The following is an 18648-nucleotide window of genomic DNA, read 5'->3' on the forward strand; positions in this document are numbered from 1 at the left end:
GGGAGTTGTATACAAAATCAATATGCATGTGGCAAGCTTGTGTAATGCATTGAGCTGAGTTCATCACACTTTGCACTTTCTTGCGATCTTGGGCCGAGCAGTTGGCAAAGCAAGCTGAAAAAGTAAATGTCAAGTCCTGGATAAAGGTATGGATGGGGTACACCAGAATCACACCTGGAATGAGACTTCCCAAAAGAGAACCGGTATGCTCTTGACTATCTTCTGGCCCGTGAGGGTGGGGTATGCGCCATAAGTGCAGGGCAAGTGTATCATGGGAGTTCAAGACCTAACCGCTAACATCACTAAATTTATGGATCGCATACGGGATCACCTGGATGGAATGCAGGACCCTGGCTCGTTGGGTAACTGGAGATTCGGAGGTTGGAAGGACTGGTTGATAAATATGGCCATGTATTTAGCAGTGGCACCCGGCTGCATCTTTGTGGGCCTGGCCATCCTTAAATGCGTGATGGGTAAAATGCAGGGTGCACTGGAACGGATAGACGCCCCTAGAATCTTGGCTGTTAGGATCCACGAGGGTGCAGCGGATGACGGAGTGCTGCAACAGGAATTGGAAATGCAGCAACAAATCTTCTTAGATGAGGGGCCATAGCTACGGGTTGGACAGATAGGTCATCATGAAATGATAAAAGGAGGGATTGAGGAATTGAACAAACGAATGTGATATAAAATAGATAGTTCAAATATTAGTTACAGTAATGTGGATGTGATCAGTCTAATAGTACTGAGTTCACAGACAAAGGATTTCAGAAAGCATGGCAAGGAAGGAGGGAGGGGTGTCTGGTGGAGGATGGGAAAAGGATGCTGGGTAACAAGAGGCCCAGGGTTAAGGAATGAGAAGTGAGCCAATCAGGATATATGGCCAGGTCAGGAGGTGTATAGGATGGCCTATAGGAATCTTGTATGTGAAACTTGATGCCATTTGAATGTATTTGTAGAGATTCCTTTGTCTCGGATAGCACTCGGCTCCTAGGGTTTCAGAAGAAACCTTGTGTTCTGAGGCTCATTATGAAGCAAGTCAGACTTGCAAGTTGGTTAAAAATAAATAATACTATGCCTACAAATCCATCTCGAGTTTTATTGAGGCCAGACTGACGGGTAAAGAATTCAATATTGTCACAGCCAGATCCATCTTTTCCACTCTTGCTACTAAGCGGGATCCAAGATAGGGTAGTGTCTAGTGGGAGAGGGAAGTGTCTCGGATAATTTACAAGGAGCTCATGGGAGCAGAGGAGATGCAGACCGAGGAGCTGAGGCATAAATGGGACGAGGAGTTGGGAGGGAAGATTGAGGAAGGCCTGTGGTGGACGTGCTGAGCAGGGTTAATGGGACTGCAACATGTGCCAGGCTTGGCCTGATTCAATTTCAGGTCGTCCACCGGGCCCACATGACAGTGTCCCGGATGAGCAGATTCTTCGGCGTGGAGGACAGGTGTGTAAAGTGTCTGAGAGGACCGGCAGACCATGTCCACATGCTTTGGGCGTGTCCAAAACTTCTGAGATAATATCAGGGGTTCGAGGACGTCATGTCTAGAGTATTGAACACAAGGGTGGCAATTAGTCCAGAGGTGGTGATTTTTGGGGTTTCAGTGGCCCAGGAAGTCCAGGGGGAGAAAGAGGCCGACGTCTTGGCCTTTGCTTCCCTGGTCGCCCGGAGACGGATACTTCTAGCTTGGAGGGACTCGAAGCCCCTGAAGTCGGAAGCCTGGCTGTCAGACATGGCGAGTTTCCTGGGCTTGGAGAAAATCAAGTTCGCCTTGACAGGGTCGTTGTTAGGGTTCGCCCGGAGGTGGCAACCATTCATTGACTTCTTTGCAGAGAATTAATCATCAGCAGGGGCGGCGTGGGGGTTAGGGGAATGTGGTATAGGGGGTCATTTAGGCGGCTCTGGGTGGGGTGGGCTACGGCAATTGCACTATGTACTTTGTTTACTGTACAGCCCTTTTGTTTTCTCGTGCTGGAATTCCTCTGTTTACAAGGCCGAAAAATACCTAATTAAAATTGTTTGTTAAAAACAATGTTTCAACACACTGCTTATTTTTTTTTAAACAAACAATTTTTATTAAGGTATTTTAGGCATATAGAAAAAGTGACATTGTACAGTACAAAAAAAAAGTCAAGACACAAATTACAAATTAAACATAGTGCAAACCACGGCTCTGTTCACGCACGGACCTGCCTCAATATCCCCCTACTCTACTCTACTCTACCCTAGCCACCCCCCGCCACCCTCTCCTGCTGACGCTTACTCCTCTGCGAAGAAGTCAATAAATGGCTGCCACCTTCGGGCGAACCCTAATAGCGAACCTCTCACGGCGAACTTGACTTTCTCTAGGCGAAGAAAGCTATTCATGTCCGATAGCCATACCTCAGCCCTCGGGGGCCTTGAGTCCCTCCATGCTAACAGTATTCGTCGCCGGGCTACCAGGGAAGCAAAGGCCAGAACGTCGGCCTCCCTCTCTTCCTGGACTCCTGGGTCTTCCGAAACCCCAAAGATTGCCACCTCCGGGCTCATTACCACCCCAGTTTTCAATACCCGGGACATGACATCTGCGAATCCCTGCCAATACCGCACGTTTAAGGCACGATCAGAACATGTGTACATGGTTAGCCGGCCCTCCGGCGCATCTAGCACACTTGTCCTCCAGCCCGTAGAATCTGCTCACCTGGGCCACCGTCATGTGGGCCCGGTGCACGACCTTAAACCGGATCAGGCTGAGCCTGGCGCATGTTGCGGTCAGGTTTACTCTGCTCAGGGCATCTGCCCAAATACCGTCCTCCAGCTCCCTCCCCAAGCTCCTCCTCCCACTTAAGTTTCAGGTCCTCGGTCTGCGTTTCCTCAGCTCCCATTAGTTCCTTGTAGACATCTGAAACTCTACCCTCTCCCGCCTCTCCCCTAGAAACTACCCTGTCCTGCCTCCCCTTCGGCGGGAGACATGGGAAGGACGGCACCAGTCTGCGTACAAAATCCCTCACCTGCAAGTATCTACAGTCGTTCCCTCTCGTCAGCCCAAACCTCTCCTCCAGCGCCCTCATGCTCGGAAAGCTCCCTTCCAGGAACACATCCCCCATCCTCACAATCCCCGCCCTCCTTCACAGTCGATATCCCCCCGTTCATGTTCTCTGGGGCAAATCGGTGGTTGCCGCAGATTGGGGTCCACACCAATGCTCTTACCTCCCCTACATGCCTCCTCCAGTGGCCCCAGATCCGAAGAGCCACCACCGCTATCAGGCTGGTGGAGTACCGTGCCGGCGGAAGCGGCAGAGGTGCCGTGACCAGGGCTGCTAAGCTAGTGCCCCTTCACGAAGCAGCCTCCATCTGATTCCAAACCGACCCCGCACCCACCATCCATTTCCTTATCATCACTATGTTGGCCGCCCAGTAAGAGTTTCATAGATTATCATAGAATTTACAGTGCAGAAGGAGGCCATTCGGCCCATCGAGTCTGCACTGGCTCTTGGAAAGAGCACCCTACCCAAGGTCAACACCGCCACCCTATCCCTATAACCCAGTAACCCTAGCCAACACTAAGGGCAATTTTGGACACTAAGGGCAATTCATCATGGCCAATCCACCTAACCTGCACATCTTTGGACTGTGGGAGGAAACCGGAGCACCCGGAGGAAACCCACGCACGCACAGGGAGGACGTGCAGACTCCGCACAGACAGTGACCCAAGCTGGAATCGAACCTGGGACCCTGGAGCTGTGAAGCAATTGTGCTATCCACAAGGCTACCGTGCTGCCCGTAAATAAATAGTTGAAGTTCGGCAATGCCAGCCCCCCTTCTTCTCTGCTCCTTTTAAGCATCGCCCTCTTCACCCGTGGGGACATCCCTGCCCATACAAATCCCAGAATAATTTTATTCAGTTTCTTAATGAAGGACCACAAATAAAGATGGAGAGACACTGAAAAACAAACAAGAACCGCGGGAGAATCATTTTAACAGTCTGCACCCTCCCCGCCAATGACAGCGGAAGCGCATCCCACCTCTGGACCTCCTCCCTCACTCGTTCCACCAGTCGGGACAGGTTGAGCTTATGCAACCAACCCCAGTCCCGTGCCAACTGAATCCCCAAATATCGGAAACTCTCTCCCACCAGCCTGAACGGTTGCCATAATACCGGTCATCCCACCATTGGGTCTGATACATATAACAGCAGATCATCCGTGTATAACGAGACTCTGGTTCCACTCTCCCCCGGACCAGCCCTTTCCAGCCCCTAGAAGCTCTCAGTGCAATTGCCAGCGGCTCTATGGCCAGTGCAAACAGTAGTGGGGAGAGAGGGCAGCCCCGTCTTGTCCCACGTTGCAGTCTAAAGTAATCCGATGTCGTCCTGTTCATCCTTACACTCGCCTCCGGGGCCTGATACAATAGCCTAACCCAGTCGATGACCCCCACCCCGAACCCGAACCGTCCTAGTGCCTCCCACTCCCAATCGACCCGGTCAAAAGCCTTTTCAGCATCCATGGCTACCACTATCTCTACCTCCCTACTCTCCGGGGGCATCATAATCACGTTGAGCAGCTTTCTTATGTTGGCCACCAGCTGCCTCCCCTTTACAAACCCGGTTTGATCCTCCACAATTACATCCGGTACACAGTCCTCAATTCTGGTCACCAAACTCTTGGCCAGTAACTTGGCATCTACGTTGATCAGAGAGGTCGGCCTGTGTGACCCACAAGCCTCCGGGTCCTTATACCGTTTCAGAATGAGCAAGATGGTGGCCTGCGACATCGTCGGGGGTAAACTCCCTCTGTCTCTTGTCTCGTTGAAGACCCTGACCAGCACCGGCCCCACTATCCCGGCAAATCTTTTGTAAAACTCCACCGGATACCCGTCCAGCACCAGGGCTTTACCCGGCTGCATGACCCTCAGGCCCCCCAATACCTCTTCAATCCTGACCAGGGCCCCCAGTCCATCCACCAACCCCCTCCCCACTCTTGGGAAGGTCAGTCCGTCCAGGAATCGCCTCATCCCCCCAGGTCCCCCGGGTGGTTCCGAAGTGTACAGCTTCCTATAAAAGTCGCTGAAGACCTTGTTCAGCCCTGCCGGGTCACCCACTAGATTACCTTCCCCATCCACAACCCTCCCTACTTCCATGGCCGCTTCCCTCTTCCTCAGTTGCTGCGCAAGCATTCTACTGGCCTTCTCCCCATGCTCATAAATCGCACCTTTTACCATTAACACACTGCATATTTAACACAAATCTAATTTATTTGACTTTTAGCCAGAATATTAGCCCCTGTAAATGGGCTGGAGTTTGTTATCAGCAGAAAGAGACCCAAATGAACATGGTTCTGTCCTGAATGTGAGAAACAGCAAAATCCAATCACTGTCATTACTTGTGGCCTCGTTGGTGTCTCAGCAGGGAGGATGACTGAGTGAATCCCTTCCCACACTGAGAGCAGGTGAATGGTCTCTCTCCAGTGTGAGTTCGCTGGTGTTCAGTGAGGTCAGATGATCGTCTGAACCCAGTCCCGCAGTGAGAGCACCTGAACGGTTTCTCCTCAGTGTGAACACGTTGATGGCTCATTAGTTCCCCAGAACTTTTATAGCACTTCCCACAGTCTGGACATTGAAACGGTCTCTCATCAGTGTGAACTCGCTGGTGATTCAGCAGGTGGGATAACTGAGTGAATCTCTTCCCACACTTGGAGCAGGTGAATGGTCTCTCCCCAGTGTGAACTCGCTGATGTACAGTGAGGTGAGATGAGTGTCTGAACCCAGTCCCGCAATCAGAGCACCTAAATGGTCTCTCATCAGTGTGAACACGTTGATGGCACATCAGATTCCCAGAACTTTTGTAGCACTTCCCGCAGTCTGGACATTGAAACGGTCTCTCCCCAATGTGAACTCGCTGGTGTCTCTGCAAGTCGGATGACTGAATGAATCCCTTCCCACACTTGGAGCAGGTGAACGGTCTCTCCCCAGTGTGAACTCGCTGGTGACTCTGCAGGGCTGTTAAATGAGTGAATCCCTTCCCACACTTGGAGCAGGTGAATGGTCTCTCCCCAGTGTGACTGCGTCGATGAGTTTCCAGCTGGGATGGGTAAGTGAATCCTTTCCCACAGTCCGCACATTTCCACGGTTTCTCCTCAGTGTGACTGCATTTGTGGCTTGTGAGGCCCGATGATTGAGCAAATCCTCGTCCACACACACAACACGTGTACGGTTTCCCTCCACTGTGAACAATGTTTTTTCCTTCCATGTTCAAAGTACGTTGATATTCAGGATACGATAAACTGAGGAGTCTGGTGCTTGGTTTGAGTTTCCAGACTTTGAAGCCTCCACTTCGAACACCCTGTGAAACGGATTTAAAAACAGAAAATAGGGAGTGAGAGAGAACCCACAAAAACATAAAGGCAGGTTGTGAAATTGAACTGAATGAATCTGGTCACTTGTGGGGCCGACACTTGGAAAAAGTGACCATGAAAATGGTTGAATTGTTATAAAACCCAATTGACCTCTTTGGGAGGAGAAAGAGGTGAAGAGGGATTTTGTATATCTACAAGACATATTAAGAGAGCAGTTGGCAAAGCAAATTCGATCTGAGCATCATCAAGAGTAATATTGATACTGAAACTATGCTTCTGGTGGCACAGTGATTAGCACTGCTGCCTCACAGCGCCAGGGACCCGGGTTCAATTCCGGCCTTGGTGACTGGCTGTGTGGAGTTTGCACTTTCTCCCAGTCTGCGTGGGTTTCCTCCCACAGTCCAAAGACGGGCAAGTTAGGTGGATTGGCCTTGATAAATTGCCGCTTAGTGTCCAGGGATGTGCAGGTTAGGTGGGGCTATGGGGTTACAGGGATAGGGTAGGGGTGTGGGCCTAGGCAAGGTGCCCTTTCAGAGAATCGTTGCAGACTTGATGGGGCGAATGGCCTCCTTCTGCACTGTAGGAACTCTATGGTTCTAATTCTATTCTCTGAATCTTTATAAAGCTCTGGTCACCACTCTTCAGGAAGGATCTGAAGGTTCTTGAGAAGGTGCAGAGGCGATTCACCAGAATGGTTCCAGCAAAGGAGGTTGAGGGGAGATTTGATCGAGGGCCACAACATTATGCCAGATTTCCATCAGGTGGACAAATAAACTCTGTTTCCATTCACTGATCGTACAAGCAGCCGGGACACAGATTTAAAGTTTGGGGTAAAACCTGGATTGAACTATATTAGATCCTGAGGGGTTTTGACAGGGTGGATGTGGAGAGGATGTTTCCTCTTGTGGGAGAATCGAGAACGAGGCGTCACTGTTGCAAAATAAGGGGTCGCCCATTTCAGATGGAGATAAGGATTTTTTATTCTCTTGAGGGTTGTAAGACTTTGGAACTCACGTCCTTAAAAGGCAGTAGAAGCAGAGTCCTTGAATATTTTTAAGCAGAGCAGGATAGATTCTTGATGAGCAAGGGGGTGAAAGGTCATCAGGGGTAGGCAGGAATGTGGAGTTGAGGTTAGAATGAGATCAGCCGCAATCTTATTGAATGTGGAGCAGGCTCGAGGGGCCAAGTGGCCTGTTCCTAGTTTGTATGTAAAAGGTACAGGAGATATGAGGTGATATGAGATATGTTTTTACACAGCGAGCGGCAATGATCTGAAACTTGCTGCCTATGAGGGAGTTTGAAAATAGTTACAATGAGTGATTTGATTTCAAAAGGAAATTTGATAGACGTCTGAGGGAAATAAACCTACGAGGATACAGGGATAGAGCAGGAGAATGGGACTGACTGGATTGCTCCAGAGAGCTAGCAGGACAGTGATTGACTGTCAGCCAAACAACCTTTATCCCATTTTCAATATTTTTATATCCGCTGAAGAGAAATGTTTAAAGGGGCTGGTTTAGCTCACTGGGCTAAATCGCTGGCTTTTAAAGCAGACCAAGGCAGGCCAGCAGCACGGTTCAATTCCCGTACCAGCCTCCCCGAACAGGCGCCGGAATGTGGCGACTAGGGGCTTTTCACAGTTACTTCATTGAAGCCTACTCGTGACAATAAGCGATTTTCAATTTTCATTTCAAGAAAATTACAAAAAAAACCTTTTGGACTGGAAAAGGGAATGAAGGATGACCTGATCCTGTAAGATTATGAAAAGGTTTGATATGATAGACAAGTGGAAAATGTTTCCACTGGATAAGAATAAATAGGAGTTAGTCATTAGTTAATCGAATGTGCAGTTCAAGAGCAGTTCAGACGGATTTCACTCATACATTTCACGTGTGCAAAGGGATTTCCTCAGTTTTCCCACTGGTTAACACTCCAGCTTTAAATGCCCAGGCCATTTGATCCGATTTCAGCACATTGTTATTGGCGAGGGGCAGTTTAACTGTTCTGTCCAGGGAGACAAAAATCACTGTTCACCTGAACCTGCTCAGACCCCAACACGTTAACAACTCCCTGTTCGTGTTTGGTCTGTTGTCAATCACACCCAGGACAGACCTGTGGTGGACGGCCTGTACTATTTAGTTGCTTTATTAATTTATGTAATAAATTTCTTACCTTGGCCAAATGGTGCCAATCGTAATCGGTTGGCAAAGCATAGTTTCTATCTGCAATATCGATTTCAATGGCTGGGGTATTACTCATCATGCATAGCAGCTGAGAATGTGCTCTATCCACATTACAGATGGTCCTCGCACATGCACAGAGTCCGGCTGTGCCCGCGCATGCGCTGTTCAGGTTGTCGCTGACGGTGCGAGGGGCGGGATATAAACAATTGAGCGACTTTCAGGATTGGAGCCGATGGGTGACCGGGGAGTGATAGAAGCTGCAGAGTGAGCTGGGAGGCTTCATAAATACCCCGTGGAGGCTTCAACTCCCGAGGAAAATGTTAACGGTCCCGTCTTAAACAGCACCGAATAGAGAGAGAGCTGAGCGGTGACAGGCCCGGGTTACCGGCCGCCATCTTTACAGAGGACAAGGTGCCGCAGGCACATGCGCTGCCAGCCTGGACCGGATGCCAACTACATAAGAACATAAGAACTAGGAGCAGGAGTAGGCCATCTGGCCCCTCGAGCCTGCTCCGCCATTTAATGAGATCATGGCTGATCTTTGTGGACTCAGCTCCACTCTCCGGCCCGTACACCATATCCCGAATCCCGTTATTCTTTAGAAAGGCATCTATCTTTTTCTTAAAAACGTTTAAAGAAGGAGCCTCAACTGCTTCACTGGGCAAGGAATTCCATAGATTCACAACCCTTTGGATGAAGAAGCTCCTCCTACACTCCGTCCTAAATCTACCTCCCCTTATTTTGAGGCTATGCCCCCTAGTTCTGCTTTCCCCGACCAGTGGAAACAACCTGCCCGCATCTATCCTATCTATTCCCTTCATAGTTTTATATGTCTCAATAAGATCCCCCCGCATCCTTCTAAACTCCAATGAGTACAGTCCCAGTCTACTCAACCTCTCGTCATAATCTAATCCCCTCAACTCTGGGATCAACCTAGTGACTCTCCTCTGCACTCCCTCCAGTGCCAATATGTCCTTTCTCAGGTAAGGAGACCAAAACTGAACACAATACTCCAGATGCGGCCTCACCAACACCCTATACAATTGCAGCATAACCTCCCTAGTCTGAAACTCCATCCCTCTAGCAATGAAAGACAAAACTCGATTAGCCTTCTTAATCACCTGTTGCACCTGCACACCAACGGTTTGCGACTCGTGCACCAGCACACCCAGGTCCCTCTGCACAGCAGCATGTTTTAACATCTTACCGTTTAAATAATAATCCATTCTGCTGTTATTCCTCCCAAAATGGATAGCCTCACACTTGGCAACATTGAATTACATCTGCCAGACCCTAGCCCATTCACCTAACCTATCCAAATCATTCTGCAGACTTCTGGTATCCTCTGCCCTTTTTGCTTTACCACTCATCTTAGTGTCGTCTGCAAACTTTGACACATTGCACTTGGTCCCCAACTCCAAATCGTCTATGTAAATTGTGAACAACTGCGGGCCCAACACTGATCCTTGAGGGACCCCACTAGTTACAGGTTGCCAACCAGAGAAACACCCATTTATCCCCACTCTCTGCTTTCTGTTAGTTAACCAATCCTCTACCCATGCTACCACTTTACCCTCAATGCCATGCATCTTTAGTTTATGCAGCACCCTTTTGTGTGGCACCTTGTCAAAAGCTTTCTGGAAAGCCAGATATACCACATCCATTGGCTCCCCGTTATCTACTGCACTGGTAACGTCCTCAAAAAACTCTACCAAATTAGTCAGACACGACCTACCCTTTGTGAACCCATGCTGCGTCTGCCCAATGGGACAATTTCCCTCCAGGTGCCCCACTATTTCCCCCTTAATGATAGATTCCAGCATTTTCCCTACAACCGAAGTTAAGCTTACCGGCCTATAATTACCCGCTTTCTGCCGACCTCCTTTTTTAAACAGTGGTGTCACGTTTGCTACTTTCAAATCCTCTGGGACAACCCCAGAGTCTAGTGAATTTTGATAAATTATCACTAGTGCGTTTACAATTTCCCTAGCCATCTCTTTTAACACTCTGGGATGCATCCCATCAGGGCCAGGAGACTTGTCTACCTTTAGCCCCATTAGCTTGCCCAATACTGCCTCCTTAGTGATTACAATCATCTCAAGGGCCTCACCTATCATATCCTTATTTCCATCAGTCACTGACATGTTATTTGTGTCCTCCACTGTGAAAAAACCTGTTCAACTCCTCAGCCATTTCCCCATCTCCTATTATTAAATCTCCCTTCTCATCTTCCAAAGGACCAATATTTACCTTAGCCACTCTTTTTTGTCTTATATATGTGTAGAAGCTTTTACTATCTGCTTTTATGTTCTGAGCCAGTTTACTTTCATAGTCTACCTTACTCTTCTTTATGGCTTTTTTAGTAGCTTTCTGTTGTCCCCTAAAGACTTCCCAGTCCTCTAGTCTCCCACTAATGTTTGCCACTTTGTATGTTTTTTCCTTCAATTTGATACTCTCCCTCATCTCCTTAGATATCCACGGTCGATTTTTCCCCTTTCTACCGTCTTTCTTTTTTGTCGGGATGAACCTTTTCTGAACACTGTGAAAGATCGCTCGGAAGGTTCTCCACTGTTCCTCAACTGCTTCACCATGAAGTCTTTGCTCCCAGTCTACCTTAGCTAGTTCTTCTCTCATCCCATTGTAATCGCCTTTGTTTAAGCACAAAACACTAGTGTTTGATTTTACCTTGTCATCCTCCAACTCTATTTTAAATTCCACCATATTGTGGTCACTCCTTCCAAGAGGATCCCGAACTATGAGATCATTAATCAATCCTGCCTCATTACACAGGACCAGATCTAGGACCGCTTGTTCCCTTGTAGGTTCCATTACATACTGTTCCAGGAAATTATCCTGGGCACATTCTATAAACTCCTCCTCAAGGCTGCCTTTACCAACCTGGTTAAACCAATCGATATGCAGATTAAAATCTCCCATGATAACCGCTGTACCATTTCTACATGCATCCGTTATTTCTTTGCTTATTGCCTGCCCTACCATCCTGTTAGTGGCCTATAGACTACTCCTATCAGTGACCTTTTCGCCTTACTATTCCTGATTTCCACCCAAATTGATTCAACCTTGTCCTCCATAGCACCAATATCATCCCTTACTATTGCCCGGATGCCATCCTTAAACAACAAAGCTACACCACCGCCCTTACCGTCCATTCTATCCTTTCGTATAGTCTGATACCCTTGGATATTTAACTCCCAGTCGTGACCATCTTTTAACCATGTTTCAGTAATGGCCACTAAATCATAGTCATTCACGATGATTTGCGCCATCAACTCATTTACCTTATTTCGTATACTACCAGCATTCAGGTAAAGTACACTTATGCTGTTTTTTATGTCTTTGTTATGAATCCTAACACCTTGATCAGTAACTTTTCGCAATTTATTTTTCCTCTTACCCTTTCTCCTAATTTTCCTTGTCTTTGAACCCATATCTCTACATAATAACCTGTCACGTAACCTGCTGCCTTGATCTCCATTAACCATTATACTGTTCATAGCTTTACACTTCCCTTCCCCCCAACTTGCTAGTTTAAAGTCCTTGTGACCAACCTATTTATCCTATTCACTAGAACACTGGTCCCAGAATGGTTCAGGTGAAGACTGTCCCAACGGTACTGGTCCCTCCTGCCCCAGTACTGATGCCAATGCCCCATGAAATGGAATCCCTCTTTCCCGCACCACTCCTTTAGCCACGTGTTAACTTCTCTAATTTTCTCAACCTATGCCAATTGGCACGTGGCACGGGTAGTAATCCAGAGATTATAACCCTGGAGGACCTGCTCTTTAATGTAGTCCCTAGTGTTTGATAATCCCCAAACAGGTCCTCTTTCCTAGTCTTACCTATGTTGTAACTCCCAACGTGGACCACAACAACTGGATCCTCCACCTCCCTCTCCAAAATCCTTTCAAGCCGATCAGAGATGTCCCTCACCCTGGCACCGGGCAGGCAACATACCATGCGGGACTCTCGATCTGGCTTACAAAGGATGCCATCAATCCCCCTAATTATAGAATCCCCTACAACTACCACTTGTCTTTTTGCTCCCCCCTCTTGAATGGCTTCCTGTACCACGGTGCAGTGGTCAGTCAACGCATCCTCCCTACAGCCCTCTTCCTCATCCACACAGGGAGCAAGTACCTCATACCTGTTGGACAAGGTCAAGGGCTGAGGCTCCTCAACTCCTAAACTCAGGATCCCCCTACCTGCCTCCCTTGCAGTCACACCACTCTGTCCCTGACCACTGTCCGAATTAACAGTACTTATTCTACCGGGTGTGACTGCCTCCTGAAACAAAGCGTCCAGGTAATGTTCCCCCTCCCTGATGTGCCGCAGTGTGTGCAGCTCGGTCTCCAGCTCATCAATTCTGAGCCAAAATTCCTCGAGCAGCCAACACTTGCTGCAGATGTGGTTGTTGATCTCCAAATTTCTTTCCCTGTCAGTCTGGCCTCAATAAAAGTTGAGACGGATTCGCACGTAAACAGAAGTTATTTATTTAGCTTGCAAGCTTGAATCATCTTACAGAAATGTAACAGGACATCCAGCCTCTTACACTCCAGAAAACGACTGACTAAAAGACAAAGGGATCTCTGCAAAATCAGTTCAAATGGTATCAAGTTTCACATACTCGACGGACATAGGTCAGCCTAGGTCCCTCCTGACCTGTTCGATCTATTCTGATTGGCTCACTTCCAATTCCTTTCTCTGGCCCCTATCAATGAAGCATCACTCTCATAGACACACCTCTTCCTGCTTTTTCCATGCGGTCTCAAATTCCTTTGTCCCTAACTGCAAGAATCAAAGTGGCTTATTTCTACATTACATTAACTAGTAACTCTAAAGTAACTATTTTATATCACATTCGTCATTCCCTCCTTTTATCATTCCATGATAACCGAACTATCCAATCTATAGCTACGGTTCCTCATCTAAAAAGATCCGTCGCTGCATTTCCAATTCCTGTCTTAGCCCCCCTTCATCTGCCTCACCCTCATGGATTTTAACAGTTAAATTTTTTTTCTCGGTGATTGGGGCGGTGATCTGATCTAGTGCACCCCGCATTCTACCCATCACACATTTAAGGATGGCCAGGCCCACAAAGATGCAGCCGATAGCTACCACTAGATACATGGCCATATTTATCAACCAGTCCTTCCATCCTCCAGATCCCCAGTTACCCCAAGAGTCAGGATCCTGCATCCCGTCCAAGTGATCCCGTATGCGATCCATAAATTTAGTAATGTTAGCGGTCAAGTCCTGAACACCCATGATCCACTTGCCCTGTACTATGGCGCATACCCCACCCTCACGGGCCAGACGATAGTCAAGAGCATACCGGTTCTGCATTGCAAACAACCGTAGCTGAGGCAACTCCTTGGTTATTGCCCCGAGGGCTCCCAAGGTTTCATTTCCCAAGATGGTAAGGCCGCAAATAAAATAATTCCGATCACTAACAGCCAAGGAACCCCCCACACCTCCCAGTGTCAATACGCTCAGAATGCCCCACCCGGCTGAGTGGCCCCGGTTGGGTGCAAGAACCTGAGGTTTTTTCCAGTTCTCGCAAAATTCAGCAGAGACTGCCCGGCGTGCTAACTGATTATGCAGGTTCCACGCCGAAGGGCAGGGGACTGTGGTAGTGACTAGAGTCCCCTATAGCAATTCGGGCGGGGAAATGGGGTGACAAAAACGTTGGTCGCCGTACCATTAAATAAAAAGTAGTATCCTTGTTCCGTGTGGAGACTAGCATCACAATCAGCATATCGGTTGCGTAAGGACCTCCCAGTAGCCCAGTTTATCCAATTTTGAAATGCCCATTCGGGCCGCCCCAGCAATGCAGAAAGCCCTATTTCCCAACAGTGATATGAGAGACATTCGCCCAGCCACAAAAGGAGCTGGAGGCCAGCGTTCAATGGAAACGCAAGTGATGTTGTAACAAACGCATTGGCCAGACGCCTGGGTGATATGGCCACCTCCTGTCCGTACAGGTGGGAAACAGACATGTTATATTTGTGTCCCACCTCTACCAGCAAACAGCCATATCCTTCACTGCTGAAGCAATTCTCGTACGACCGGGAATCCACTATTGGGGAGTGAAGTGGCTAGGTATGTACGCCCCTCCACCGTCGCAGCCTACGTACTGTGAGTGGGATTATCCGAGGAAGGGGAAGGCCAATAGCCGGTGGTGCTGAATCCGGATCGTAAGGAAGAGTGACTTGCTGGGGCAAATGCTCGGAACGCTGACAATGAACCACCGTTTGGGGAGTGCCCCAAAGCGGTGAAACAGAAAATAACCTAGACCACCGCTGCGGGGTTTGGGTAGCAGACAACCCGTCCCTGGCCATACAGACGGTGGTAAATCTGGTAGAAGAGATTCATACTACCCGGGTTTTCCTCAGTTTGGCTTTAATTAACTTAAGTGCATCTACCCGGTAACCTACGTTCTAGCTGTACTTCCCTTCTCACAGACGCCCCGACCTCTCTTCTAGTCCCTTTCTCTTTCTCATGGTCTCTTCCTACACTCTTCTGACAGCCTGATGTTACATTTATTGTACCACTTTTAACACATCCAAAATCAATTTACATGTATTCCAAAAACAAGGCAATGTCCATATAATGTTCCTTCCATCACCGGGGGCCGGTGCAGCTGCTTCATGACTCCTGCATTCTCCTTAACTTTGATGACCTTCCATGAGTCGATACCATGTCCTCGTATATGAGGGCAGTGAAGAACATCACCTTTGCATAGGTGATGTATCCTTGTAGATTGGTTGGGGCTACACAGATACATAATATTCCCCTTTTCCATGTCCATCGCCAATAACACGCAAGCGAAGTGAGGCCAAATATCAGACAGACGATGCGTAGCCACTCCATCATGCTCCACACCTGTAAAATAGCACTGGAGAAGGGAGGCAGGTTAGTATCCGACCCTTTACAGTAGTGGAGATGGACTCAATTTACAGTGATGTAGGTGGACCCAAGCACTTCGCCCTCCACTTTACTGCTGTGGGGGTGGTAAGGAAGAACTTGGAAGGGCCCGTTCCCATCGCGGCTCCGACCCCTTCCCTAGTCCAATTTTTGACCATGACATAACTACCGGGCTGGACTGAAAGTGAGCTAGGTACTGGGCAATGGCTGGTGGAGCCGCACGGACTGGGCCATGGAGTTCCTTGAGCACTTGCGTAAAGGGCTAGAACATAGGTGGTCATTTCTTCAGTCATCTGATGAAACTGAACCCGTCTGGGAACCTGCAGGCTCCAAGGAATTCTAAGAGGGCCTGCCATAAAGAATCTCGGCGGGAGAGAGCCGGGCTGGTCCCGCAGGTGTAACCCGCAGCTGGAAGAGGGCAACGGTGAGCAACTTAAGGCCATGTCAGTCCCGTGTCTGCTCTTAATTTAGCCAATTTAGTTTTGAGGTCTGATTGTGTCTCTCAACCACCCCGGCTGCCTGCGGTCTGTAAGCACAGTGTAACTGCTGCGTATGCCCAACTGGAGCAAAACTCCTTGTTAATTTGTCCAATAAAATGAGGCCCATTATCAGAACTTAACTGAGCTGGTATACCGTACCGGGGAATGATTTCCCTCATCAAGACTTTAACCACAGTACAGCTTTACTATAGATAGTCGGATACGCCTCAACCCATCTGCTGAACACATCCACAATGACCAAAACATATTTTATAACATTGACACCTTTCCAACTCAATGTAAATCCATTTGGAGCGTCTCAAAGGACCACTGGGCAACGGGGTTTGCCCCTTCCCACAAGGGATACCTTTTCCGGTGTTATATTGCTGACAAATCAAACACCGATTACTGATACTTTGGGCCAACCCCTGCATTTTAGGGTGCCACCAAGTGTCCAGCAACAAATCACTAGTCCCTCGAGCCCCACAATGAGTTGCAAAGTGTACACATTCGGATGACCATAAAGCCAGTACATCAGACATACAAGTCTGATGTGCAGGCGTGGTCCATAAAGAGGAAACAGAATCATATGTACAACCTAACCGTTTCCACATTTGTTTATCACTCTCAGGAGCGTCCTCCTGTAAACCTTATGACGTCTGCATTTGGCTTGTCAGAAGCAGACACATTCATAGTAGATCGTTTAGTCTGACTTAACATTTTAGGCACCAATCACTTGCTGAATTTGTGCGGCTGTGCGCGCTGCACCAATCTGCTCGTTCATTACCAACGTCAACTGGGGTTGTACCATTCGTGTGGGCAGCGCATTTAATAACGGAAATCTGCGCTGGCAGAAGGAGGGCCTGCAGTAGGTCATTACTAAACCCCGGTGGGATATTTGACCACACATAATCATGTCAGGTTGTTCTGACGAAATGTCACTCAATCGCCCCTTATTGTGGTAGTTTCCTGAATCAAGGCTAAACAGTCGTGGCCAGGTGCGTCTTCATGGACAGGGGGACCACTAAGAAAACAGGCTGGATTGATAGTGGTACAGTGTTTAAATGTCAGACGTGGATTGTTCAAAAGGTATATCTCATACCTATTCTGACGAGCTGCGGTAAGATGCTGACCATTCGCCCCATATCCCTGGCATGGTACTGGTTCATCGGTGACCTGACGTGTAATATGAGGGCTTACCGAAGCTGACTGTGGCCATAAATGTGGTGATATTGTAATCAAAAATCGGCTGTACCTTCTTTTCCCGTGACTGTGGCTGTAACTTGACTGGCCATTCGGTCTCAAGTAATGGCCGGTAATTTGTCCTCCAACTCCCTGTTTCGTCCAGTTCTGTCATAGGCCAGGGTAACGTGATGGAGTGACTGTTCAATGTCTAACGTCCACCACTGGGGGGTGATAGAAATATAGCACTGTTGTCTCATCCTCCTCTTCGCTGATCCACCCACCCAAAGTCACTATATTGGAGCTCCTGCTGGTAAACAACCATTTCTGCCGCTTGTTGGGATCGCAGATCATCCTTTTTTCATTACATACTCAGTCTTAACCTTTGTAACTTGAGCCTCCTTCTTGGCCTACCACCCTCCTTCCAGTAAAATCTGACTGCCCTTGCCATCTGGGAGGGTCGTTCTCTGTCCAATTCATGTTATTACATTTCACAGCAGTAACCACAGAAGTGGTAGCAATGCATTAACATAGCACAGTATTGAGGGAAATTCTGACCATTTTGATACGCAAATCGCCTGACTGCCCCCGGTAGATTTCATTAAAACGCCCCAGACATTCCTATGGCTCGACAATCTTCCTAGGTTTTAGGTCTAAGATAACAGAAAGATTTATGGGCCTTTGAAATGTGCTATTCAACGCATTCAAGATCTGTGTCCTTCTTTTCTCTATTTGCTCTCTTTTTTTTTTTAAACTTAAAAATGTTTGAAAATTCCAAATTGAATTACTGCAACTTGCAAGCTTAGCTCTGATCTCAACTCAGAACTAAATTTACAATTTGCTTAACACAAACTTGTATAACATTTACAACTTAATTATTTCTTTTATCTTAACAATTTATCTTTTAACAAGTTTTTTTTCTGTTACATACACATAAGTATTAGCAAAATCAACTATCATAAGTATTAGCAAAATCAATTATCATCTCCAGATTGACACTTTTAAAATGGTGACCATGATCTTCTTTAAGTTTCTATTAATCTCCAGATAAAATGAGATAAACCTTATTTCAAGTAAGTAAAATTTAAGAATTCTGGCAATTTCAATCAATTGCTTTCGAAAATAATAACTTTTATCAAAGAGGTGGAGAAACCCACTGGTTTCCTTTAATTAATTCAAAACGTAACTTTGCTGGTGTTCACTGACTCAAAGGAAAGGTATCCGATTACACTGCAGACTGGTGCTGTTATCTCAAGGCCTGAGTGAGAAGCACTGTCTGTTTCAACTCCCGCCTGCTGCTGTTAACCCTTTGAGAGACTTCTGCTTCAACCTCACAATCTCAACTAGACCTCGGAACTTTACAGTCCAAGGAGACAAATTTTAGCTTAATCAACTATATTATTTAAAAACACTCACACATAGAGTTGAACATCTTCAGATTTAAAAAGTTATACTGGACTGAACCTTTATTATTTAAGTCACATCAGCCTCTGAACCCTGATAATAGACTGAACCTTTATT

The 18648-nt window shown here is 47.5% G+C and overlaps 1 protein-coding gene across 1 annotated transcript in view; it reads right to left on the reverse strand.

The window, feature by feature from the left end:
- LOC140417854 (uncharacterized) overlaps nucleotides 1-8597 on the reverse strand; it is a 98891-nt gene extending 90294 nt beyond the window's left edge. The window contains exons 1-2 of the mRNA XM_072501298.1: nucleotides 8511-8597; nucleotides 5366-6325 (exon numbers count right to left, since the gene is read on the reverse strand). Of these exons, the coding sequence (XP_072357399.1) occupies nucleotides 5366-6325; nucleotides 8511-8597 (1047 nt within the window). The remainder of the gene's footprint in view (nucleotides 1-5365; nucleotides 6326-8510) is intronic.
- Between the last annotated feature and the right edge of the window lie 10051 nt (nucleotides 8598-18648).

The sequence above is a fragment of the Scyliorhinus torazame genome, chromosome 5 (assembly GCF_047496885.1).
Source record: "Scyliorhinus torazame isolate Kashiwa2021f chromosome 5, sScyTor2.1, whole genome shotgun sequence".
Classification (NCBI taxonomy): Eukaryota; Metazoa; Chordata; class Chondrichthyes; order Carcharhiniformes; family Scyliorhinidae; genus Scyliorhinus; species Scyliorhinus torazame.